At 44.7% G+C, this 27,063-nt stretch overlaps 1 protein-coding gene across 12 annotated transcripts in view; it reads right to left on the bottom strand.

The window, feature by feature from the left end:
• The window catches only part of DZIP1L (DAZ interacting zinc finger protein 1 like), a 46,870-nt gene extending 20,510 nt beyond the window's left edge, over positions 1 to 26,360 (bottom strand). For 3 of the 12 annotated variants that reach the window (XR_009563827.2, XM_060298570.2, XM_060298569.2), the window contains exons 1-7: positions 25,800 to 26,356; positions 23,193 to 23,271; positions 13,091 to 13,672; positions 10,352 to 10,436; positions 7,126 to 7,259; positions 6,287 to 6,448; positions 3,253 to 3,381 (exon numbers count right to left, since the gene is read on the bottom strand). Coding sequence is in view for 11 of the 12 variants with exons in the window: in XM_060298570.2 (XP_060154553.1) it covers positions 3,253 to 3,381; positions 6,287 to 6,448; positions 7,126 to 7,259; positions 10,352 to 10,436; positions 13,091 to 13,672; positions 23,193 to 23,271; positions 25,800 to 26,227 (1,599 nt within the window). In the remaining variant the exon portion in view is untranslated. The other 9 variants (XM_060298567.2, XM_060298568.2, XM_060298566.2 and 6 more) reach the window with 8 other exon arrangements.
• Between the last annotated feature and the right edge of the window lie 703 nt (positions 26,361 to 27,063).

Below are 27,063 nucleotides of genomic sequence, written 5' to 3'. Positions count from 1 at the left end.
ACAAGAATGGTTCAACATACACAAATCAATACACGTGATACACTACATTAACAAAATAAAGGATAAAATTATATGATCATTTCAATAGATGTAGAAAAAGCATTTGACAAAATTCAATATCCTTCTTTGATTAAAAAAAAAACTCTCATCAAAGTGTGTATAGAAGGAATATACCTCAACATAATAAAGGCCATATATAGACAAACCCAGAGGTAACATCATACTCAACAGTGAAAGCTGAACACTTTTCCTCCAAGATCAGAAACAAGACAAGAATGTTCACTCTCACCATTCTTATTCAACATGGTACTGGAAGTCCTAGCCAGAGCACTGAGACAAGAAAAAAAATAAAAGGCATCCAAATTGGGAAGGAAGAAGTAAAATTATCTGTTTGCAGATGAGATGACCGATGACCTTACAAATGGAAAATCCTAAAGACTCCACCAAAAAAAAAAAAAACTGTTAATATAAACAAATTTGGTAAAGTTGCAGGATACAAAATCAGCATGCAAAAATCAGTTGTATTTCTCTACACTAAAAACAAACTATCCAAAAAAGAAATTAAGAAAACTATCCCATTTACAATAGCATCAAAATCAATTAAATATAGGAATAAACTTATCCAAGGAGGTGGAAGAGCTATACAGTGAAAACTATAAAACGTCAATGAAATAAATTGTAGAAGACAAATAAACGAAAAGATATCCCATGCTCATGGATTGGAAGAATATTGTTAAAATACCCATACTACCCAAAACAATTTACATATTCAAAGCAATCCGTATCAATATTTTAATGTCATTTTTCACAGAAATAGAAAAAAAAATCCTAAAATTCATGTGGAACCACAAAAGACCACAAATAGCCAAACCAATCTTGAGCAAGAAGACAAACTAGAGGCATCACTTCCTGATTTCAAATTGTATTACAAAGCTACAGTAATTAAAACAGTATGGTACTGGCATAAAAACAGACACACAGACCAATGGAACAGAATACGAAATCCAAAATTAAACCCACATATGTATGGTCAACAAATCTTCAACAAGGGCACCCAGAATACAAAATAGGAAAAGAATAGTCTCTTCAGTAAATGGTGTTGGGAAAATGGATAGCCACATGCAAAAGCATGAAATTGGACCAATATCTTACACCATATACAAAAGCCAACTCAAAATGGATTAAAGACTTAAATGTAAGACATGAAACCCTAAAAATCCTAGAAGAAAACAGGGACATTGATCTTGTCAATGATTTTTGGATGTGATACCAAAAGCACAGGCAACAAAAGCAAAAATAAACAAATGGGACTACATCAAACTAAAGTTTCTTTACAGCAAAGGAAACCATCAACTGATGAAAAGATGACCTATGAAATGGGAGAAAATATTTGCAAACCATGTATCTCATAAGGAGTTAATATCCAAAATACAAGGAACTCATATAACTCAACAGCAAAAACCAATCCAATTAAAAATGGACAAAGGACTTGAATAGACATTTCTCCAAAGAAGACCTACAAATAGTCAACAGGTATACGAAAATGTGCTCAACATCATTATTCAGCAGAAAAATGCAAATCAAACTACAATGAGATTATCATCTCATACCTGTCAGAATGGCTACTATTTTTAAAAGTAACAAAAGATAACAAGTGTTGGCAAGGATGTGGAAAGAAGGAAACATTTTACACTGTTGGTGGGAATGTAACTCGGTACAGTCATTATGGAAAAACATATGGGGGCTCCTCAAAAAAATTAAAAACCAAGAGAGTTACTCATTTTCCCAGGGGAATCTCCCATGTATCCATGAGGTATACATGTTAATAAACTTGTTTGTTTTCCTCTTATTAAAAAAATTAAAAACAGAACTACCATATAATCCAGCAATCCCACTTCTTGATTGATTCAAAGGAATTGAAATAAGGATCTCAAAGAAATACTCACACTCCCATGTTCATTGCAGCAGTATTCACAATAGCCAAAATACAGCTACACTTACCCCCAGATTCAATGAGTTATATACATTAAATATGCACAGCTTTTTACATGTGAATCGTACCTCAATAAAGTGACATGTATGAATGAATGAATGGATGAATGAATGAACAAACAAACTAACAAAAAGAAAACACAGGAATATTTTCTTTTTCTCTTTTTGGCCACACTGTGCAGCTTGTGGGATCTTAGTTGCCTGACTAGGGATCGAACCCAGGACCCTGCCAGTGGAAGCATGGGGTCCTAATCACTGTACAGCCAGGGAATTCCCATGATTATTTTCTTTTTAAATCTCAGAGTGGAATCTGATCATTTTGACCACATAAACATTATTAATTTTGTATGGTCAAGACCATGATAAACAAAGTTTAAGGATGACTAGGAAATAGGGGAAAATAGCCACAACAAGAGCAACCAAGGGTTGGTTAATTTCCATACGTTACACAAACTCACAAATTGGTAAGGATATCAACAGAAAAAATAGGCAAAGTATGTGAAAGAGTTCATAGAAAAAGAACGGCTTTTTTAAATGTGAAACTTGAAACATCAAGCAGTGGAAACGCTTCACCTCTGCTAGTTAAATGTTAAGCTCTTTCTTAACAGTCTTGGAGAGCAGAAGCAGGACATGATTGAATGACTGTGCCCTTCCTGGCCATGGAACTATCAGTGATACAGACCATATGTAAGTGGACTGATGTAAGGTTCATCCAGTGGAGGCCAGGCCACCCCCTCCCAGCCCATGACAGCAGATTGTGCATGACCTCACATTAGTGACCTCACATTAGCAGCATGAAATCAGCCATGGTGGGAATATTTACACCACAGAAAATGGCAAATGCTACAAATCAAAGCTTTTTTAGTTCCAGACAACCGGTTGTTACGTATTTAACATCACACCATTAGACCCATGCCAAATATCTTTAAAGCCAGAAGACTGTCACACTTTCTAAGAATTGTTTTCAACTGGGTTGGAATCAAAATGAGGGCAAGGGTGTCCAGTAAGATACACGGCTGAATGTATTTTGAAAAAACTCCCAGGCAAATCTGACATTACACACATTTATGTCACCAGCCTCACCTGAGAATCCTAAGAACCCTACTCTATGCTTTCATGAATTGCCAGAAGGTCTGAAAATATAGAACTTTGATGTCTTTCAACTTCCCTTAAACCACAGAGCAAAACCGACAAACTCTGTCGGAAGACAGCATGGTTCTCGCCTGGCTCTGGGAAGGAAGGAACGGGGCATCGGCTCACCTGAATCTCCATCTTCTCCTTCAGGCCCCGGAGCTCCTGAGCCTGGCTGAGTCGTTCCTCGGGATCCTCATCCTGCAGGGACCCGAGGTTGGACTTCATCACCTTGTGGGACTGCAGTGCCTGCAGTTTCTGAAAAGACCAGTGTGCAGTTTCATTCAGATGAACATCTTATCATGATGTTGTCTTTTATACCCAGAGCAGTGTCAGAAGGGCACACCTAACCCCAACCACAAAGCCCCAACCTGAACTCACTAGGTATCTGCATGCCTGCAAACATTCACACAAGTTCACACTCCCCTTCACTCGTGTTCTCCTGAGAGCTCAGCCCTTGTGCAGGAGAAGCAAATTCCCATGGAAGAACAGGATTCAAGAGTGTCATTTCCATCGCGCTGAAATTCTGCTGTACTTCAAACCCGGAACTTGCCTGACGGCTTTCCCATTTCTTCCTCAGTCTCGAATAGGCTGAAGAGAATCAGACTATCGGAGCTTTGAGGAGGGTCTCAGGCACTCCAGACCACTCCCTGAGGACTCCTGGCCCTCTTCCCACAAAGAAAAATCCTGGCTGTCACCAAGAAGGCCTGGCTTTTCACAACTTGGAGTCATGTCACCAACGCCTAGTGCTCCCCAAGCTAATAGTGTATGGTGTGATGGAAAAGCGGATCAAAGACAAGGTGCCTTTCCACCCCCCTATGGTTATATTTTTAAATATATCACTACTGCAGTGACAAAAGCAATTATCTCCAACTCCATTACTATAACAAACTCAAAAGCCCTATTCAAGCTTTAGAGAACAGTTAAGTCCCTGAGTTTAACTTCTCACTCTTGCTAATCTTTAACTCTTCTCAGTTCCTGCTAAAGCAATATCGGGTCCAAGTGTTAACCATTTCTAAACCCCTTGAATATTTTTGTAGAGTCAAATGCTTGATCAGATGTATGCACAACTTTCGGCCCCTGAGGTGTCACTTCTGTCTTCACACTGCTGCTTATGACACACCAGGGAGCTGGCTTTCTTGGCATCACAAACCTTCATGGTGTTTTCCTTTCAAGTGGGGTAAAGTGGACTTACAGTGTTTTTCACAACCACTCTAAATGGAATCTTATCTGTTTCCCCTTCCCCCAGAATTTTTAAAAAATAAATCAACAAGATAATTATCCAACTACACTGAGAATCTTGTATCCAGTTTGGTTCCTATACTTTAATAAAAGTGAAATAATAAAATGTCAGGTGAGAGGAGATGGGCGGGGGAGACACACAAACACAAAAATACAACAGAAGCCATCCTATAGGGGAAAGGCAAAAAAAAAAAAAAAAAAAAAAGGATGTTCCCGTTTAGGACAGTGTGATCCAAGTTAAAAGGAAACCATGGATGGTAGTAAGAATTATGTCCTCATTTACCACAACCCAGAATTTCCTAACCAAAAGTAACCTTTTGATTTTTGAGGACACGGTTTATGAACAACAACTCCAAATTCAAATCAATACCTAGGTATCTAACGTGTCTAGTCAAAGAGTACCATGTCAGGGGAAGCATGAGAGTCAGGGAGTTTCAGATGAGCTCAGAGATGATGGGTGTGGAGCTGGGGGTTAGGAGTGTGACATCCACATGGTGGGGCAGCATCTTGTCCTCCACAGATTATCTCTGTCCACCCTGGGGGAACATTTAGGAATGGGAGGACTTGGGTCACTATCGATACACACACACACACACACACACACACACGCAGAGCTCTCATTGCACTCCCACCGCCCTCCACCCTTGGCTTTCCATCTCAGATTGAGACCACCAAGGCTCCACGCATATCCTACAACAATCCCCTTCTAGAAAAGTTGTCTAGGTGTTTCTTTAGGCAAAGCATGCAATCATTATGAGAAACACTATTACACAATTCATTTTCAAATCAAGAAAAGATTCTCCTTGATGTTCAGTGGACCAATAAGAGCTAAATACATCCTGAAAATACTTCTCCTCAAACACTGTCCCTGATACGGTTTTAGTTATACAGGTTTATATGGGAAGATACAGTCCACGGATAACTTTAATAAGGTTTTCTTGAATAAACTTAATAATATATCCAGTAGAAGAGCAGGGGCTTTGAAGTTTAAGGAGCTGGGTTCAAATCCCAGCGCTACCTCTTAACAGCTGGCAAGTTATGTGACCTCAGTGTCTTGTGACCTTAGGCAAGTTATGTGACCTTAGGCAAGTTATGTGACCTTAGGCAAGTTATGTGACCTCAGTGTCTTGGCCTGTAAAGGAGGAATGATAATAGCCTTTTTTAAAAAAAAAAAAAAAAAGAACTTTATTTCTATTTTTTTTTTTTTTACTTTTTGGCCATACTGTGCAGCACGTGGGATCTTCGTTCCCTGACCAGGGATCCCTGCGGTGAAAGTGCAGAGCCCTAACCACTGGACTGCCAGGGAATTCCCTAAAAAAAGAACTTTCAAAAAGAAATTAATAAACTAATGACACACTTACCTTTAGAATGTTATAGTTGTTTGGTTGTTATGAGGATTAAAAGTTAGTGTATGTAAAGTACTCTGCACAGGGGCTAGAAAAGTTTCAGTAAATGTTAGCTATTATGTGTGACCCCCACAGACCCCAACAGACAGCCTCGCCTGTAGCCAGGGCTCAGCAAGTACTTGTTAGAAGAAAAATGCATTCATTTACATTTTGCCTCATTTCTTGTCCAGTGATGAAAGCCCTTTGAGAAAATAAGGATAATGTCTCAGGAGCTCTTACTATATGCCAGATAATGTTAAGTGCTGTCTATGTGTTAATTTAACCCTTTCAGAAACCTATCCTACAGAAAATAAACTGAGGCAGAGGAAGGTTAGGTAACTAGCCTAAGATCACACAGCCAGTATGTGATGGAGCAGGGATTCAATCCTGGGCACTGGCCTCTAGTATCTGGCCTCACAGTGTATTACCCACCCCCAATGGCAGATGACAGAGAACTAGTACAAACAAAGAAATGAATTTTGAGAATAAGCAGGTTTTCAACTAAAGAACTCTGAGAACCCTTTTAGGTTGGGTACCTCTTCTAGTGTAGAGTTCTGGTTGGCAACGCTTTTAAATTCATCCCAAAATAATTTTTTGAGCTTGTCTATTTCCCCGTATAGCTTGGCCCGCTCTTTTTCTTTCCATTCATCAAATTCTTTCTTAGCTTCTGCTTCCCTCTGGCGAGTGATCTCTGCTTCCTACAAAGAAAAGCAAGAACAAGAGAATCATTAATTCCACATTATGACAAATATTTACCGAGAAACTGCTAGGGCTCCTTGTCTGTGCAAGCCACTATGGAGACCCAAAGAACATTCATCCCCCGGTCCCCACTGCTGGGACAGGGAGTGGGATTAGTCTTATCTGAACCGTAAAGGCCCTTGAGGATGGGGATCATGTCTTTTCTCTCTTTATATTCCTCACAATGCCTGGCATAGTTGGTGCTCAGTAAATGCACGCTGAGGGAAGGAGTGATGAATGAATAAATGCCAGAAGGAGTGAGGCAAGTTTATGCATTTTCGTTCTACAAATACTTACTGAGTACCTCCTCTGGGCTGCCTTTGGGAGCTTATCCAGTCTTTGTCCTTAAAAAGCTAACATTATATTGTAAGAAGTTAAAATTCAGGTTCAAATGCTCTCCGAAGGTGCTAATGCAAGAAGCTGCAGCTCTCTTTTGGCCATACAGGTCTGACCAAGTAATTGAATTTTCCTTGCCAAACTACCCAAAATCATTTAGCACATCCAGGAAGATGCCATCCTAGCTCTGTCTCCTGCTCTATGAAACAGCCAGAATTTTGGCCCTGTGGGATGCGAGTGCATCATGGGTCTCTCAGCTAGTCCGTGACCAAGCCCCCTGCCGTTTTCTCTCCACGCCCACCTGAAGCTGCCGCTGCCTCTCCGCTGCCCTCTGCGCTTCCAGCTCCCCTTGGGTCCACTTCAGCTTGGCCCACAGCTCTTCCAACACCTCCTCCACTGGCTGCTCCTGCTTCTTCTGCTTTCCTGTGGGGTCCACTCGAAGAGAGGGTGACGGCGTAAGTCAAAGTCAGTGGAACGTATACCGTCACACCTCAGTCTGAGTTCAGCTTTGCCACTTACATTGTACACTGACTCTGGGCAAATGACAGAACCTCCCTGACCCTCTGTTTCTCCAAACTGGAAAATGGACATAGTAATAGCACCTAACCCAGAGAGTTACTGTGAGGATGAAATGTGATAATGCAAAGGGCTTAGCGTAGTGCCTGGCAGAACAGCTCAATCCATGTGAACTATTGTTGTCATTTAAAATAACTATTTTGACAGTACTAACACATGGTAATGTGAATGCAAAATCAGCAGAGTAACAGAAGCAGAATACCAAATAGTGTGTACACACTGATTATCAATACAAAGAACATGTCTATGTATCCTGACAGCAATCAGAGGGGAATTTAAAAGACTGATAATAATTGTAGTTTTAAGTTCACTCTTTTCAGGAATATAGTGTAGTTGAAATGTGTAGTTTTAAATTTCCAGTGGGAAAAGGCAGCAGGCACTACGAGGAAACCTTGAATTACAGAAGAGTACTCTAACTAAATCACATAATGATAAACTAAGAGTTAATGAAAGACACCAATTGTTCTTGAACATTTGTTACTTTTTTAATTTATTTATTTATTTTTGGCTGTGTGCCAGGGCCTTCTCTAGTTGCGGCAAGCGGGGGCCACTCTTCATCACGGTGCGCGGGCCTCTCACTATCGTGGCCTCTCTCGTTGCGGAGCACAGGCTCCAGACGCGCGGGCTCAGTAGTTGTGGCTCACGGGCCTAGCTGCTCCGCGGCATGGGGGATCCTCCCAGACCAGGGCTCGAACCCGTGTCCCCTGCATTAGCAGGCAGATTCTCAACCACTGCGCCACCAGGGAAGCCCAACATTTGTTACTTTTTAAAGTACATTTAGAGACTATTAGATGGTACTGTTACTGAAACTTTAAGCTTTACTCTGAAAAGAAATATATGGCTTTTCTCAGATGGGACTTTTTAGAAACAAGCAACTTTTAGATGCAGTGTAAATTAATTTGGGTTAATTAAGTGATCTGAGGTGAGTCTGGAATGGGAGGGCTGGGTTATCTGAGAAGGCAGCTGCCTGACTATAAATTAATGAACATTAATGTAGCAAAAGTTGCCTTAAGAACATATTTTTCCTCTCCTTACAGCACTTTACATTAAGGAAATAACAAGGAATATGCACAACGATTTATGTACAAGAATGTTATCATCATGTGACTTATAACAGGAAAATTTTTTAGTAGCCCATATAAATTGAGAAATAATTCAACTGTGAAATATATTATGATCGCCACATGATGAAATACTATTCAGCCATTAAAAATCATGTTTTCAAAGATGATTTACTGACTTTGGAAAATGTGATATATTCTTAACTGAAAATAAGCAGTGTCAAAACTGCATCCTATATGACTATATTTGTATAAAGAAAAATAATGACTGAGAATATACCAACATATTAACTGCAGGTGATATTGTCCACAGTTTTTATTTTCTCTTTTCTACCTTTCTGTATTTAAATTTTATAGATCAAAGGCATATTTTTTCCAATTTCTTTATTGTGATGAAATATACATAACAGAAAATTTACCGCCTTAGCCATTCTTTTTTTTTTTTTTTTTTTTTTTTTCCGGTACGCGGGCCTCTCACTGTTGTGGCCTCTCCCGTTGCGGAGCACAGGCTCCGGATGCGCAGGCTCAGCAGCCATGGCTCACGGGCCCAGCCGTTCCACGGCATGTGGGATCTTCCCGGACCGGGGCACGAACCCGTGTCCCCTGCATCGGCAGGCGGACTCTCAACCACTGCGCCACCAGGGAAGCCCCCGCCTTAGCCATTCTTAAATGTATAGTTCGGTGGTATTACATACCTTCATGATGTTGTGCAACCATTACCACCATCCATCTTCAGAATGCTTTTCATCTCGTAAATCAGCAACTCTAGTCTCACTAAACACTAACTCCCCATTCCCCGTTCCTCTAGCCCCTGGCAACCATCATTCTACTTTCTGTTTCTATGAATTTGACTATTCTAGGTACCTCATTTAAGTAAAATCATATAGCATTTGTCCTTCTGTGACTGGCTTAGCTCACTTAGCATAATACCCTGTTGTAGCATATTGCAGAATTACCTTTCTTTTTAAGGCTGAATAGTATTTCTTTGTATCTATATACCACACATTGCTTATCCATTCATCTGTCAATGGACATTTGGGTTCTTCTACATCTGAGCTACTATGAATATGTGTATAAATACCTCTCCAAAGATATATATCTTTATCAGAAAAAAATATTTAACAAGTAGAAAATCTGTTTTTCTTTAGCAGCCTCTAATGCAGAACCAAGAAGAATTAGATATATAATAAATGCATAGTAACCAGGTGAATTGTGCTGTTTTAAAACTCTGTTCTTTGAAAAAGAAATTAAAATAAAGGGAAAAATATTTTATTCAATGGGATTTTTATCTTTAATTTATATTACATTTTATCACATTATATTTTCGTATCTATATTTATTTTACGTTTTAACAGCTATTTCTTACTGGACCTCAAAAAACAGATATAAAGTACGCAAACCTCTTAATGGGAAAAACATACAGCCTTGCTACTCGTTTTAGAATTTGAAACAGTAAAATTACAGTGATTAAGTCATAATAAGCTCATGACATTAAAAAAGTCAAAGAATTGGTCTGACTGCTCATTAAGCCCAGTTAAGCTTATTCATAGTCAGCACCAGAGAACAGCAAATTCCAGAAGGCTGGGAGGTAAGGGCCCTTCAAAGTCACTCTGTCTGACTGCCCCATTCACAGTGAAGGACAGAGGAGGAAACACTGACCGTGGTCATATAACAGAAGGGGACAAAGCTAAGACTGGAACCTACCTGTCTGACTCCCAGCCTTTTTTCTCTAAACACGTGGTCAGAAACCCTCCCCGCCCCATGTGGGATCCCCCCATCCTCAACTGGATGATGAGGTTCTGAGGGCAGCTTTGGTGGTGTACATGCCCCTCACCCACTGAACACAAGCCCAGGCCCTTGCACGGTCCCAGGAGGGCCACCTGGACTCACCACCTTCCACCACGCCCGTATGTCTGCGCTGGATGTGGCCCCGGAGAAAGGTGGCGTTCATGAAGGTCTTGTCACACAGGTGGCACTACACAGAGGGAAGTAGTGGGAAGTGCAGGATTAGCTCACCTGAGTCAGCCAGGGATTCTCCCTCTATCAAAACTCTCATTCCTTGGGCCCCTTGGGCTGCTTCATATATAAAGAGTTTGATTTACTGAGTAAGGCAGTGACTGAACCCAAAATATATATACTATATATTTTATCCCCCCCCAATATATATATATATTTTTTTCTTTTTCTGAATTTTAAAACACTACCAGTGCCATGGGGAGCTAGGAACAATGATTAGTATCATCCTTTGCTGATACTAAGGAATTTTTGTTGGTTTTTCAGGGCATGATGATGGTATTACGTTTATGTTTAAAAGTGGGATGGGAGTCCCTGCCTTTTAGAGCTACATAGTGAAATATTTACAGATAAACTCATATGACTGATACACTTCAAAATAATACAGGGCTGGGGGAAATTGGGTAGAGGAACAAATGCGACAACATTGGCCATGAGTTAATAACTATTGGGCTGGAGAGTGTGAAGATGAAGGTTCATTATATTATTCTCTCTACTTTCGTATATGTTTGAAATTTTCCACAATAAAAAGGTTTTTATCAAAAAACACCAATGTCCAAGTCTCACCCAGAGTTGAGAACCACTGGAGCAAAGGGTAGTAAATATAGCATCTGAAATTCCACTTCACTCTCCTCAAGCATTTCAGACAATGCCAATCCAGCATATCATTTTTTCACTGTAAAACTTCAAAATTCTTCCAACACGGCTTTGCAGGCTGCCATTGCTAGTCAATCAGAGTAAGAGGGCAGATTATTTGCTGTCTTTACACAAAGGCAAATGTGACAGAAATTGCCAATCGTCCCCCAGTACCAGTTTTCCCTTTTACCTTAGCAATAGAAACCTTGATTTTTAGCTGACCGTGAGGCTAATGAGAATATATGTCACCTCCTCCCTTACAACCAGGTGTGACCATGTGACTAAATTCTGGCCAATGGCATGTAAACAGAAGCGGTACATGCAACCACTTTTGGGAGGTGTCATTAAAGAAAGAGCCATGATATTCCTCACCCTCCCTCCTCCTGCTGAATGGAATGTGCACCTGAGAGGTGGAACTCAGGCAGCCATCTTGGACCAGGAGGCAGAAGTCACACAATGAGGCTGGAGAGAAACAAATCCAGAACTGGGTCCGCGATTACATGCCACCCCTGGATTGTTTACCTCTAAACTTTGTTCATGAGAGAGAGAAATAAACTTCTATCTGGTTTAAACAATTATAATTTGAGGTTTCCTGTCACCCACAGCCAAACCTAATCCAGATGGATACAGTCTGGGTTGACGGACTCTGCCCACTCCTGAGTTCTAAAGTGACACATGAATTTCTAGTTGTTTGAAGGAATATCAGCTGGGGGGCAGGGAATATGTTACAAGGCATCTTATTCCAAATTATAAGCCCGTCCCCTCAACCCACCCTTCCCTGCTTCCCCTTTTCCACCCCAAGCAGCACACTCACAAACCAGGCACCAGACTAGTCCCTCCACCATGCCAGCTTTGAACCTGGGAAAATGAGATGCTGGCATTGCAGTGGCCCAACTTGCTGCCACACGGGCAGAGGGTTTCTGAGAATGGAATCCACACTGACAAAGAACTGCCAAGAGCTGCAGAGAGAGAAACTAGATTCTGGTGCCATCACCTAAGTCCCACCATAACCCTGGATCTTTCAGTTAAATTAACCAATAAATTCCTTATTGGCCTAAGCCAGGTTAGACTGCTGTTTTGTCCTTTACTGCTGGAAAGGTTCTGACCCTTTTCTCGTAATTAACATTATATTAATTATGTCAATTACCATTCAATCCACTAACATCATGTCCTAATGATTCCTTCTGTCCACCCACCCCCAAACTATGAATTTCTGTTAAACCTGAACCAGCATGATTTGTGTCTTCATTCTCAGAGCCTGGCAGAGGGCCGGGCCCCCTGACAAGCTACTAAAGGGCAACTGTCCCCGATCCGCTCTTTCCATAGAAAGAAACGCAAATGCTCAAATGCCACTCTGGGGAATGAACTGTCACTTGGCTGACTAATAGAGTCACTTTTCCAGAACAGGCCTGGCTCTACCAGTCCCCTGTCACACACCTCTTACACACACCTTTACACATCACACTCTCTACACACACACACACACACAGCCTTCGTATATACACACTCACGCCCTCCATGAATACACACACCCTTACACACATACAACCCTTCATTCATTCACACACACGCACCATAAATATATCTTCACATGCAAGCATGTTACACACCACACACTCTACATACATACCTACACATACCAGTCACAGATGTACCTTCCAATCACAGACACCATCCATAAACACACATACACACCTTGCATACATTCACACATGCACACGAGACATGAACTCATACACACACCTGCCACACATGTACAATCTCCACACACACACACACACACACACACACACACACACACGCCATAGACTTGATGAGACACCCTGGGGCTCTCTGGCCACCAGCGGCATCTCTGAAATCTGCTCCCAGCCCCAGGGAGAAAAGCCACAGCAGCCTCAGGGGCCAGGCAGTGGTGCCGCCCGGGTGGCCGGTGGCTGGGCCCACAGCCCTCCCGGCAGCCCCGCCCGCAGAGATGCTCACCGCATGGTAGCTGTGGGCGCCCGTCTGCAGGAGCAGCTGCTGCAGGGCACTGATCATCTTGCGCCGCCGGCGGCTCTCCTCCCGCACGCCCCTGAGCTCGTCGGCCTGGCGGCCCAGCTCCTGCTGGCCGCGCTCCTGCTGGCCCAGGCTGGCCTGCAGCCGCGCCTCCAGCTGGGCCACGCTGGTGCTCAGGCAGTCCTGGCAGTGCAGCAGGTACTCAATGGTGAGCTGCGCCAGCCGCAGCACCTTGAGCAGCGCTGGGTCCACGGGCTGCCCGCAGCGGCCGCACACCTCCCGGTCCAGGTTGCAGAAGGTGACGCTGACGATGTTCTCCTGCAGGGTGGCCACATCCAGCTCCCGTGCCACGCGGTCCACGTCCAGGGCACTAATGCGCCTCCAGTCCATTCTCTCACGGCGAGGTTGGAACTTGAAGGTGGGGAGAGTGTAGGCCGCAAAGAGGGGGTCGCTGAGGCCCTGGGCGGTGGTAGCGTGGGACTGCATGGACGGGGGGAGCCCTGGGCTGACCACTGGGGAAGGGTGCCGCCAAGACCACGGCAGCAGGCACAGGAGCTGAGAGAGGGCCTGGAAAATGAGAGGAGGGTTGAAGTTAGGCCTGGTGCGTGTGGCTCCATGTACCGCGCTGGCCAGCAGGAGCCTGTAGTGTGCGTGCTGTGCACTGACACAGCCAGAGCAAGGCTGTGGGCTTTATGACACACAAATGTGGATTCAGATCCTCAGCCTGGAGCAAGATCCTTTACACCTTTAAGCCTCCGTGTGTACTGGGGATCACAGGGCCTCCTCTTCAGGCTTGCGGTTAGCAATGAGGCAGGCGAAACACCCAGGCCAATGCCTGGCACATAGCAGGTCCTCAGTGAACCCCCCGCCATGCCCAAGTCCACTGTAAGAGTGCCTGCCAGAGGGCTTGGTCAGGAGGGAGCTGTCCAATGTATAAGCAGGTCTTTCTGCAACCCTACATTGACCTCAGGATGAAGTCTAATAACTTGCCACGGGAGGTAGAGTCACTTAATGGTGGACATTAAGTGGCTCTCCTTCTGTAATTGCAACATTTAATGGAGGGGTGCGCTACAGTTCCCAGTTTCCCCAGCTGTCAGGTGTGATCAGTATGACTATGTTCTCTCTAGTGGGATGTGAGCGAAATGATGTCCGCCCCTGCCACGGGGTGGCGCTCAAGAGAGCAGCCGTGTCTCTGCACAGAGATTGTGCTCAGTCCACGATGGTCTGTTTCAAACCTCATGGTTTAGAAAACAGCTCCAGTTTGTTGTTAAATGACTCAGATTCTACTCACCACTCTCTTGTTAGACAAAGAAATTGCTCTCTTTGGGGAGTAACTTGACAATAGCAACCGGAATTTAAAATGAACATTCCAGTACTAAGAATTACAATCTGTTCTACAGATAAACTCATACAAGTGTGCAAAGGTGCTTGTACGAAAATTGTCTTTGTAGTATTATTTGTAATAGCAAATTACAAGAAAATTACAAGAAAGCAAAGTACAAAGTACAGTGGGGATATGAATGGTATCTCTATACGATGAAATACTATGCAGCTATTGATAAGAATAAGGCAGTTTTTATGTACTGATTGATATGGAATAATGACTATATATATACATATATATCCATTTCTGTTTAAATAATATATTAATATGACATTTAATAATAATTAGCAAAAATAAAGGAGATATGTATATCTCATATATGTATGTGTATATGTATTATATATACATATATGCATAAATATATATATCTCACATTAGAATGTTTCATATGAGGCAGGAGGGAAATGGGAATGTGAAATGGGGATAAATAAATGAATAAAATAAATAAATAAAATAGATGGTGCATGGGTAGGAGATGGATAGATAGATAGACAGATAGGTCTTACATAGACCAATGATGATAATGATACAACATAACACATACACATATATGAATGATTCATATTTGTTATTCATATATAATCATAATTAAGTAGACTGATTTATTCTTCCTAAATATGGTTCATTATCTATACTTTTTAATAAGCATAGACTATTTCTAGGAAAATAAGCTGTTAGCAATGGTTATACCTGGGAAGTGGGAACAGAGGTTAGAGGACTTTTATTTTCCACTCACCACCTCTCTATACTATTCAGTTCTTTGCGTCATCATCTATTACTTTTATAATTTCTTAAAGAAAAATATACAATTTCCGGCCTTAAAGAACTTAGAATCTGACTGAACAGGAAATACATGTAACCCTATTCAATCAAGTTCTCTTTAGATCATGTGATTTACACTTTCAAGTACAGCAGAAAGTCAGAGAAGAAAAAGGTCATTGACCTCAGGAAGCTGAAAGGCCTTGAAGAAACAGTCAGGCTCGGTTTGCAAAGAGGGGAAGGCCTCCAGGAAAGGCCCCTGAGCACCCTGAGCCTGTCTTCATCTGGGAATGGCGGCAGTGGGAGGTGACAAGCCTGCCCCCACCTGCCCTGGGGTACTCTGGGGACTGGAGGAGAGGCAAGGGGAGGGTGCTCGGTAAGAAAACCGGCCGCAGGGCAGGGAGTGCCAGCCTCCAAGCCAGACACACACTCTAAATGCAAACCCACCAACAGGTAGAACTATCCTCACTTTACAAACAAGGAAACGGATGTCTGGAAAGGTTAAGTGTCCTCCCCAGGTAGGGAGGCCAGAGTTGAAGTACAGCTGAAGGGGCATCTGGCTCCAAAGCTTGTGGACTTTGAACCATCCAACATCGATTCTTGAGGCTATTTGTCCTAAAACTTTGCTTGGATCAGATCATCAAACCTTAGCCATCGAACTCATTCATTCATTCACTCACCCCCTCCCCCGCTCCTTTAGAACATGCCTAGCTTGGCCAGGCCCGGTGCCAGGCACTGGGGCCACCGAGATGCATTAATCACACACCTGCCCCCCAGCCCCCTCCTCGCCAGCTTAGCATGGCTCCTTGCTGCCCCAGCACCAAGTGCAAACAAACCCCTCAGCCTGGTCTTGAAGCTGCCACAGGATGCCACGGACCCACCTTTTCCATTTCAGCTCCAATGTTTCCCTTTCTCAGATCCTCCTCCCCAACACATACTCCAGAAACAAAACCATCCAGCCATGAGCATCCTCATCACGGCCATGAGGAGAAGACCAGCACATTCCTCTTAATATGTCACGTTATTTTTTAAAAAGGAGGCAGGTGACATGACACTCACCATGCTCAGCTGCAGGCTCTAACTGTGTCACCGGAGCCTCAGAGACAATTGCCACAACAAGCTGTGCTTTGGAGCAGCAGCACGTTGCCAGGTGGGCTGTGGGCCAGGGTAACAGGACACCTGCTTCCTGTCCTCCCACAGACCAGGAGCTCACCTGAGAACTCGCTGTTTAACTATTTAATATTTAAGCCCTGGCCTCAGATGTCTGCCCACAGTCCCCTCTCTCATAATAAGGCCAAGAATGTTCCACCAGCCACTCTCTCAGCTCTCCTCCCACCTCTTCGAATGCCCCTTCCAGCCTCTTCCTTGAACAAGGAAGAGCCTACTATCCTTGCACCCTTCCTTTAAGGCAGGGTGTGCCAGTGCCCCTGTGACAGTCTGCTGGTCACCCATCACCCATCTCTCCCTGCACACTCTCCCTGGGGATGAGCTCACACGTAACCATAGCTTCAGCTACCATAGGCCTGCTATAGGCTGAGCCTTAGCCACTCCCAAATCTCCTTCTCACAGGCCTGTCTCTTGGGACCTTTAGACTTAGCCTTCCAATACTGATTATACCAGAAATTGCAAATCTAAATTCCACCAGGACCACGAAGGCACTATTAAAGGTAGGAAACATGCCAGGTGTAAGAGAAACCAAATACAAGCTTGATGATAAGTGGCAACTGATTCCCTATCTTAGTGTCCCAGATACACGTGGGCAGTGGTTCTCAAAGTGTAGTCACTGACCAGCAGCATCAGCATCAACTGGACACTCGTTAGAAATGCAGATCTCCAGACTAACTGCTTCAGAACCATTGCAGTAGGGAGTGTTGGCATAGGGAGCATTAAGGACTGTGGCAAAATGGGAAGTGCGTGCCCTGTTTACAAGGGGCAGCCACCACGGAGCTTCAGCCACATGGGAAGTGATGTTCTGTGCTCCTCGTGGGCTAATTCCAAATTCACTAAGTAGATATTCAAGCAAGTATGGCCAACATGGTGAAGTAGGAAGACCCTAGCTCACCTCCTCCCACAGACACACTAAAATTACAACTATTTACAGACTGGCTATCTATAAGAATGACCTGGAGACTAGCAAAAATGGTTTTCCCCAACTAAAGATATAAAGAAGGAACCACAAGATGGTAAAAGGAGTGGGGACGCAAATTAGTCAAGACCCACACCCCTCGGCGAGCAACCCACAAACAAGAGGATAATTACAACTGCAGAGGTTCTCCCCAAGGAGGGAGGGGTCTGAGCCCCACCTCAGGGCTCCCCAGCCCAGAGGTCCTGCACTGTGAAGATGAGTTCCCAGAACACCTGGCTTTGAAGGCCAGCAAGGCTTGCATATGGGAGAGCTGGCACCAGCCCTGGGCCCCTCTGGCCCCCACAGCCAGCTGCCCCAGGACTCAACCCCGATCACCAGGGGGCTGGCAGCCACTACATGAGGCAGGGCCAGCCACACCTACCAGCACACTCACAGCAGCCAGCCCAGCCACACAGAAGGGCCCACTCAGCCCACATGGCTGGCACCCATGGAGCATATAGCTCTGGGGACCAGAAGGGAGTGTGGTACTAGGCTCCACAGGACGTTTCCTATATGAGGCCACTTCTCCAAGATCTAGAAACAAAACTGGCCTACCTAATACATAGAAATAAACACAGAGAATTAGACAAAATGAGGAGATGGAGAAATATGTTTCAAATGAAGGAACAAGACAAAACTCCGAAAGAAATGAGTGGAGATAAGCAATCTACCCAATAAAGAGTTCAAGGTCATGGTCATAAAGATGCTCCACAAACTCAGGAGAAGAATGGATGAACACAGTAAGAAGTTCAACCAAGAGTTAGAAAATATAAAGGAGAACCAAACAGAGCTGAAGAATACAATAACTGAAAGAAAAACACACGAGAAGGGAATCAACAGTAGATTAGATAATACAGAGGAATGGATCAATGAACTGGAAGACAGAGTGGTGGAAATCACCGAAGGTGAAAACTAAAAAATAATTTTAAAAAATGAGGACCGTTTAAGAGACCTCTTGGACAAGATCAAGTGTACTAACATTCACGATATAGGAGTCCCAGAAGGAGAAGAGAGACAAAGGGGAAGAGAACTTAACTGGAGAAATAATAGCTGAAAAGTTCCCTAATGTGGAAAAGAAAACAGACATCCAGGTCCAGGAAGCACAGAGAGTCCCAGACAAGGTGAACCCAAAGAGTTCCATACCAAGACACATTATAATTAAAAATGGCAAAAACTCAAGCTAACGAGAGAATCTTAAATGCAGCAAGAGAAAAGCAACTAGTTGTGTACAGGGAACTCCCCTAAAACTATGACCTGACTTTTCAGCAGAACTTTGCAGGCCAGAAGGGAGTGGCACAACATGAAAAGATGCTCAACATCAGGGAAATGCAAATCAAAACCACAGGGAGATACCACCTCACACCTGTCAGAATGGCTATTATCAAAAAGACAAGAAATAACAAGTGTTGGAGGATGTGGAGAAAAGTGAGCCCTCATGCACTGTTGGTGGGATTGTAAATTAGTACAGCTTTATGGAAAACGGTATGGAGGGTCCTCAAAAAATTACACATAGAACTACCATACAATCCAGAAATCCCACTTCTGGGTATTTTTCTGAAGAAAACAAAAGCACTAATTCAAAAACATAAATGCAGCCCTATGTTCATTGCAGCATTACTTACAATAGCCAACATATGGAAGCAACCTAAGTGTCCATCAACAGATGAATGGATAAAGAAGATATAGATAGATAGATAGATAATTACTCAGCCATAAAAAGGAATGAAATCTTGCCATTTGCGACAACATCGATGGACATGGAGGGTATTATGCTACGTGAAATAAATCAGAGAAAGACAAATACTGTATGATTTCACTTACATGTGGAATCTAAGAGACAAAACAAATGAACAAACATAACAAAACAGAAACAGACTCATAGATACAGAGAACAAACTGGTGAGTGCCAAAGGGGAGGGGGCAGAGGGATGAGTGCAATAGGTGAGAGAGATTAAGAGGTACAAACTTTTAGTTATCAAATAAGTCACTGGGATGTCATGTACAGCATAAGGAATGTAGTCAATAATATTGTAATAACTTTGTATGGTGACAGACGGTAACTAGACTTATTGTGGAGATCATTCTGTAAGGTATAAAAATATTGAATCACTATTTTATATACCAGAAACTAATATAATATTGTAAGTCAAATATAATTCAATAAAAAATAAGATAGTCAAAGACCTCTATGAACTGCTTCCAAACTACCTTTCTAGCTGCATCTCCCACCTACCATTTACTTGCTGTCCATACTTTCATATCTATGGGCTATTTATTCATAGGCACTGTTTTTAAATGCTTTATAAAGAATAACTCATGTAATCTTCACAACAACCCTTCAAGGAGGTACTATTATTATCTAAGCCACAAAGAAGTGAAGAAGCTTGCCCCAGGTGCAGGAAGCAGGATCCATCCCACGCAGCCTGGTTACAGAGTTGCACTCTGAGCCACTATGCCATGCTGCCTCTTGGGATAGACGGCCCTCCGCCACTTCCTTCTGCTTCTCGTGCAGGTGAACTCATGCTCAAGGCCTTGCTCAGACATGTATGCCACCATAAATACCTCCCAGGCCCATAGGCAGAATCCCTGGCCTCTCCCCCGGGCTCCCAGAGCACAGACCGTATACTCCTTTGGTCGCCCTCACCACACTCTGGTCTGTGCTGGGTGGCTGTGCAACATTCATTCACCCATCCCACCAACAAATGGCTCCTGAGCCCCTACTAAGTGCCAGGCACCGTGACTGGCCCTTGGGACGGATGGTGACCCAGGCAACGGTCCCTGCCATTGTTTTTGTTTGTTTGTTTGCTTGTTTTTGGCTGCGTTGGGTCTTCGTTGCTGCATGCAGGCTTTCTCTAGCTGCGGCAAGCGGGGTCTACCCTTCGTTGCGGTGCACAGGCTTCTCGTTGCGGTGGCTTCTCTTGTTGCGGAGCACAGGCTCTAGGTGCGTGGGCTTCATTAGTTGTGGCGCACGGGCTCAGCAGTTGTGGCGCACGGGCTTAGCTGCTCCGCGGCATGGGGGATCTTCCCAGACCAGGGCTCGAACCCATGTCCCCTGCATTGGCAGGCAGATGCTTATGCACTGCGCCACCAGGGACGTCCCCCCTGCCATTGTTAATAAAAATCGTGAACACTTCTGGAACTGTGTGCTTCACACACAGTTATAAGACTTTGCATGAATTATCCCATTTGATTCCCACAACAACCCAATGGACAGATGAAGAAATTTCAAGGTGAATACAGAGGGCAGATGACTTTCCCACAATCACACGACTAGTTAAGTGTTGGGGTCTGGCTCCAGATTTTGTTCTCCAGAAAGTCAGAAAAATACACCGAATTACCCTCCAGAGCATTAAGTGCCAGGGAAGGAGCTAGGACAGGGAGCCCCAAGGAGAGGCCATACAGGACATTTCTGTGTCCTTTCTGCCCCCCACCCCTGTCCCACCACATCCCCAGCTGTGAGCTCCACAGGGGCTGAGACCATGGCTTATTCACATCTGTTGGATTCCAGCCCTTAGCATATTACCTGCAGCCCAGATTGCTATTGACCTGAATGGAACTGTCAAAATCTTAGAGTATCTGCTTCAAGATTCTATATTCTCGGGGTCTTGGGGAACTGAGGCTATGGACCAACAAGAAATAGGATAAAGAGTAAGAATGGACTTAGGGGCACTTAAGTTGTACTCCTTGGAGAGAAACGCCATTTAGGCTTAGTGAAATGCTTGATGTGCTGACCATCTGTGTCCACAGCCTAATCCTCCAGGCCGCTGATGAAAGCTTAGAGGGCAGGAGCCCTCGTGGGTGGGCACAGGCTCATCAGTGAGTAAGTGTCCCACACTGACTGTCAAGAGGTGGCAGCAGTGCTCTAGCTGGCTTCCTGAGCAGCCCATAAACCCTCCTGTTTACACTCTGAGCACAGTCTGTAAATACCCAAGGTGGCAGCCCCACTCCCAGTTATACAGAATTCTGAATCAGGGATCTGAGTTCCTGAGTTTTTACTAAATCCCAAAAGTACCACCCATTTTTGTCACTAGAACCCCAAGAGTCCAATTCTCAGAAGTCCTAGGGTTCTGACATCAAATGGTGAGCAGAACTGTGGGAATTTTTTTTTAATTGGAGTAAAATTGCTTTACAATGTTGTGTTAGTTTCTGCTGTACAATGAAGTGAATCAGCTATATGTATACCTATATCCCCTCCCTCTTGGACCTCCCTCCCACCCACCCCCCATCCCACCCATCTAGGTCATCACAGAGCACCGAGTTGAGTTCCCTGTGCTATACAGCAGGTTCCCACTAGCTATCTATTTTACACATGGTAGTGCATTTATGTCAAACCTAATCTCCCAATTCGTCTCACCCTCCCCTTTCCCCACCGTGTCCACGTGTCCATTCTCTACGTCTACATCTCTATTCCTGCCCTACAAATAGGTTCATCTGTACCATCTTTCTAGATTCCATATATATGCATTAATATACGATATTTGTTTTTCTCTTTCTGGCTCACTTCACTCTGTGTGACAGACTCTAGGTCCATCCACATCTCTACAAATGACCCAATTTCATTCCTTTTTATGGCTGAGTAATATTCCATTGTAATCGTACATATGTACCACATCTTCTTTATCCATTCATCTATCGTTGGACATTTAGGTTGTTTCTATGTCCTGGCTATTGTCAATAGTGCTGCAATGAACAATGGGATACACTCTCTGACAAAAACCACAGTAAGATCTTTTTTGACCCATCTCCTAGAGTAATGAAAATAATGGGAACTAATTAAACTTAAAAAATAATGGGACCTAATTAAACTTAAAACTTAAAATAGCAAAGGAAATCATAAACAAGATGAAAAGACAACCCTCAGAATAGTAGAAAATATTTGCAAATGAAGCAACGGACAAAGGATTAATCTCCAAAATATACAAACACAGCTCATGGGGCTCAATATCAAAAAAACAAACAAGCCAATTAAAAAGTAAGTGTAAGACCCAAATAGGCATTTCACCAAAGAAGACATACAGATGGCCAAGAGGCACATGAAAAGATGCTCAACATCACTAATTATTAGAGAAATGCAAATCAAAACTACAATGAGGTATCACCTCACACCGGTCAGAATGGCCATCATCAAAAAATCTACAAACAATAAATGCTGGAGAGGGTGTGGAGGGTTCCCTTTTGGAACCCTTTTGCACTGTTCGTGGGAATGTAAATTGATACAGCCACTATGGAGAACAGTATGAGGTTCCTTAAAAAACTAAAAATAGAGCTACCATATGACCCAGCAACCCCACTGCTGGGCACATACCCTGAACTGTGGGAATTGAAGTTGATGAGGATGATAGCAGCTATAATTTATTAAGTATCCGTGCACCAGGCACTGTGCCAGCCTTTAATATTCCTATTTCTAGCCATCATACAACCTTGTATGTAGCTATGATTTGCCTCAACTGATAGATGTAGAAACTGATGCTCAGAGAAGCTAAGGGCCCTGCCCCAAGTCCTTCAGTTACTAAGTAAGGAAGCCAAGATCCAAATCAAGTTCTGACTCCAAAACTTCTAATTATGCCAAACTACCTCCCAATGATGATGAGGACGATACATAAATCCCTTCCCATTTTGTAAATTACAATACCTGAGATTTCTTGACCAAACTGTAAGGACTGAAAGAGTTTACAGCAAATCACAACAGGGTCTATGCTGGAGACCCTAAAGTCTCCCTGTATCCTGGCAGAACTTAGCCAAATACAACTCAGCTCCACAGCTTGGGTCCTGGTTGGGATGGGCAGAAGACAAAGCCAAACGAGAATGCTGCTGGTTACCTGGAAACTACACATCCCAGAGGGCAGGCACGCCGTACTTTCTGCAGACTGAATTATCAGCAGACTTCTTTTCCCACATCTGGGAATAGAAACACAAGGCAAAAATGACTCACTGTGGGACTTCCCTGGCAGACCAGTGGTTAAGACTCTGTGCTTCCACTGCAGGGGGCGCGGGTTCAATCCCTGATTGGGGAACTAAGATCCCACAAGCAGTTAAATAAATAAATAAATAAAATGACTCACCGTCATTAGGAAATCTGGAACTATTAACCATCTCTAGATGTTTTGATGGGTCCCAGGAACTTCCCAATCTTAGACCATTGTCATGAATTAGTGGGACCCAAAAGAATATTTACGCTAGCATTCCAAACTCACTTCATTATTGAAGAGATAGTTTCTACCTGGGGCAATCCCACGGCCAAGAAAACAAGCCTGTCTACCACTAGCTTTGCACACTCCCAGTGACGGGATGCTCACTACCTCACAAGGCAGCCATTCCACAGTGAAACAACTCCTGGAAACTTTACAATTCTTCTGAAACCTGCCCACCTATAATCTGTCAAAGAGAACATCCACAAAAATGACCAAAGAGCTGATTTTTTTAAACAAAACTCTGGCTGATTTTTTTAACATAAATTAACAGATAGACTACACCACCACCGCTGCCACCTTGCTGTCTGTTCTGCTTCCTCAAGAATGCTGCCAAGCTACAAGGAGCACTTGGAGGAGCCAAGCTTCCAAGGCAGCTGCCAGGCGATCATTTACAAGCCTGCCCTGACTCCCAGCTAACTTCAGCGGTGCCGTCCCAGGAGCTCAGGCGTGTCATTAGTGCTAAGTGTTCTGGCTGCCAAGGAAACCCTCGCACAGTTTGCAAACAGGCCGTGCACACACCGTAGGCAAGGGAGCGCTAGAGACCCCAACGGAGACAAGAGTGACCCAGGAGCTCTCCTGAAGCACTACCGTTACAGACCTTGTTCTGCTTTGCTCTCTGTTTCTGCTGTTTTCTAAAGAAAGGAGCCCCCCTTTCCACTCTTTCTTACCCATAAAGTAGCAAGAGAGAGATCCACTCCACCAGGCTCACAGCTGTCCCTTACACCAGGTCTCCCATTTCCTCCCTAGAAACTTTGGAGATACTTTTAAGAGATGATGTCCTTGGTTTGGTCAAAAGCCCATTTTAAGTTTTTGCCACAAAAGGATTTTCTTTAAAATAAAAATGGGAGGTAGGGATTTGACTGACGTCTCTTCAAAGTATTTTAGAGACGACTACATACTGACAAGACCTATCTTCCCAGGTGCAAAATTGTGAAAAACCAACACTAGTTTTCACATCTAAAAGAATAGCAGTTTAGAACATACTGGTGTTTTCTTTCCCATGGAGAAGTCATTGCTTCTTGGTAGTGTTTCTCCAGCTTCAGAACCTGGGACATCAGACCCCACAAAATCTTCTCAAGAGGTAGGAGGCCTAGTGACAGATGGCACTGCAAGCGGTAAACCCTGTTGAACAGGACTGGCCCTCCCTGCAAGGGGCCCACAGGGAGGTTCAGAACAGCCCACCAAGTTGTCCCCTTGCCTCCTCCTGTGTCAGTTGAGCAACAAGCCTTTGGACCAAATTCCAGCTCCCTGGCAGAACCCAGGTATTCTGCACAAGTGAGTTCAGGTTTCTGTTCCCAACCTGAAGCATGTAACTTCATGCGACCATTTTATCAAGTTGGATGGTATCCAAAAAGATTCCCACGTGAGGGAGAGGTCTCCAGAGCGTTGGTGCTGACAGAGACAGACAGAAGACCGCTTATCAGCTGCTTGATTGGAGAACCGGCCTTCTCTAGGTGGGGCTGTTCTCACTGGCCAGTCCCCAGCTCTAGGGGCAGGTGTGAGGGGCTGTGACAAAGGAGAGAAACCACCCACCCCGTCTGTGGACGGAAGTGTAGGAGGCCACAGTCGGAGCACCTCACACTCATCAGGCCTCTCTTCAAAGTCCTGTTAGATACCACATTTCAAGAGACCGTGCAGGGGCAGGCAGGCCCTGCGCCTTAAGGTACAGGCCTGGGTAACCCCTGCCCAGGCCCCGCAGACCCCTCCTCTGACTCGCCTTCCGGGCCCTTGTCCCGTACCCAGCAAGTTCCCCTGGCCTTTTATCTGCAGCCACCTCAAAAGGAAAATACGGTGGCTGCCTCCTGCTACACTCCTGCCTCGGAGTGCAAGGCGGAGGAACCAGAGATGCTAATCTGTTTGTTTTCATCAATAACTCATCTCATCGCTAAAAGATCCCCCTTTTCCTACAGAACGCAAAGCAGCAACCCCACCCCCGCCCCCAATCATTTTACTTTTTTGAAAAACTGAAAATCCGAGGCCATCCTCCCAGCGAAGGCCAGTCCGACGGGTTCAGTCATTCTTGCTTCCCTCCGGGTACCTCGGTCCGGAGCCGGCCAGGCTGGAGGCCGCGGGTCCCGAGGCGCAGCTCCCCGCCTGGACCCCGCAGGGCGCCCGAGCCGCTGCTGTTGAACCCCCTGCGGCCCGTGGCTCCGGTCTCGGACTGCACGACGCTCCCCACCCGCGCCCCTCCCGGGCTGCATTCCTGGCATAGCTCTCCCACGCGGCGCGGCTCACCTGGGGGTCCCCGGAGCCTGGGGAGCGGGCAGAGGTCGCGAACCGGCGGCTCCGCTCCTCCGCCCCGGCCCAGCCTCCCGACTCGCTCCACCGCCCCGGACAGAGGCCGTTCCCGGAATCCTCGCCGCCGCGCCGGCCTGGGCTGCTTCCTCGGCCCCGAGTAGCGCGGGCTCTCGAGGGCGCGTGACAGAGCCTCCCGCCCACCCAGTGCTGCCAACCTGCGGGACCGGGGACACAGAGAACCTTTGGCGCCAGCAGCCGGAGGCCCGGGGTCTCTGACGCCTCCCGCTCCCGCGACAGCCGCCCCACCCCACCCCAAAGAGGGGCGGAACCTCTCCCGAGCCCCTCTGGGACGAGCTATTTTTAGGCCTGTTACGGAAGCGGGAAGGAGGGAATGCCACGTTTAATCCGTCAGGAAAATCCGGCATCCTAGTGAGTGGCTCCCAGGCCTTGCTGAGAGGCGGGGACGTCCTCCCGTCTACACAGACACACAGACACAGACACACACACACACACACCGCCCCCCACCCAGTACAGCTGCGGGCCTGCTGAAAGCTGGGGGCAGCTGTAGCCTCCTGGGCAGACAGCCCTGCCCCACCCGTCCTAAACTAAAGGGACCGTCTTGGCTTCTGATCCGAACCCATACTGGTCCTTTGAGTAAATCCCAGGTCTGTTCAGATGGCAACCATTTTCCCCCCAATTCCCAACCTTCTGGCCAGCCTTGTGGATCCAGCTGGGAAACCCAGAACCAAAGAACTCTTTCTTTCTGGATAACAGTCTCTGACCCCTTCCTATAACCATCTGTTGCTTTACTGAGACTCAGATTTCTGGGAATTCTTTTTTTCCTTAAGCCTTCCTCCCACCCCAGCCTCAATCTGCCAAGCTGTGTCACGGGGTATTCAAAACAAAATTTCATGGGAACAAGTGTTGGCAAGAATGTGAAGAAATTGGAACGCTTACGCACTACTGTGAGAATGTAAAACGGTACAGCCACTGTGGAAAAGAGAATAGTGGCTCCTCAAAAGATTAAACATGGAATTACCATATGATCCAGCAATTCCACTTCTGGGTATATACACAAAAGAATTAAAAGCGGAGACTCAAACAGGTATTTGTACACCCACGTTCATAACAGCATTATTCACGATAGCCAAAAGTTGGAAACAACCCAAGTGTCCATTGACAGATGAATGGATAAACAAAATGTTATGCATATATTATATACATACGTATATATTTCAGCCCTTAAAAGGGAATGAAATTC

This window comes from Globicephala melas, chromosome 4 (assembly GCF_963455315.2).
Source record: "Globicephala melas chromosome 4, mGloMel1.2, whole genome shotgun sequence".
NCBI lineage: Eukaryota > Metazoa > Chordata > Mammalia > Artiodactyla > Delphinidae > Globicephala > Globicephala melas.
The sequence above is the reverse complement of the archived record's forward strand: the minus strand, read 5'-3'. Positions and strand labels throughout refer to the sequence as shown.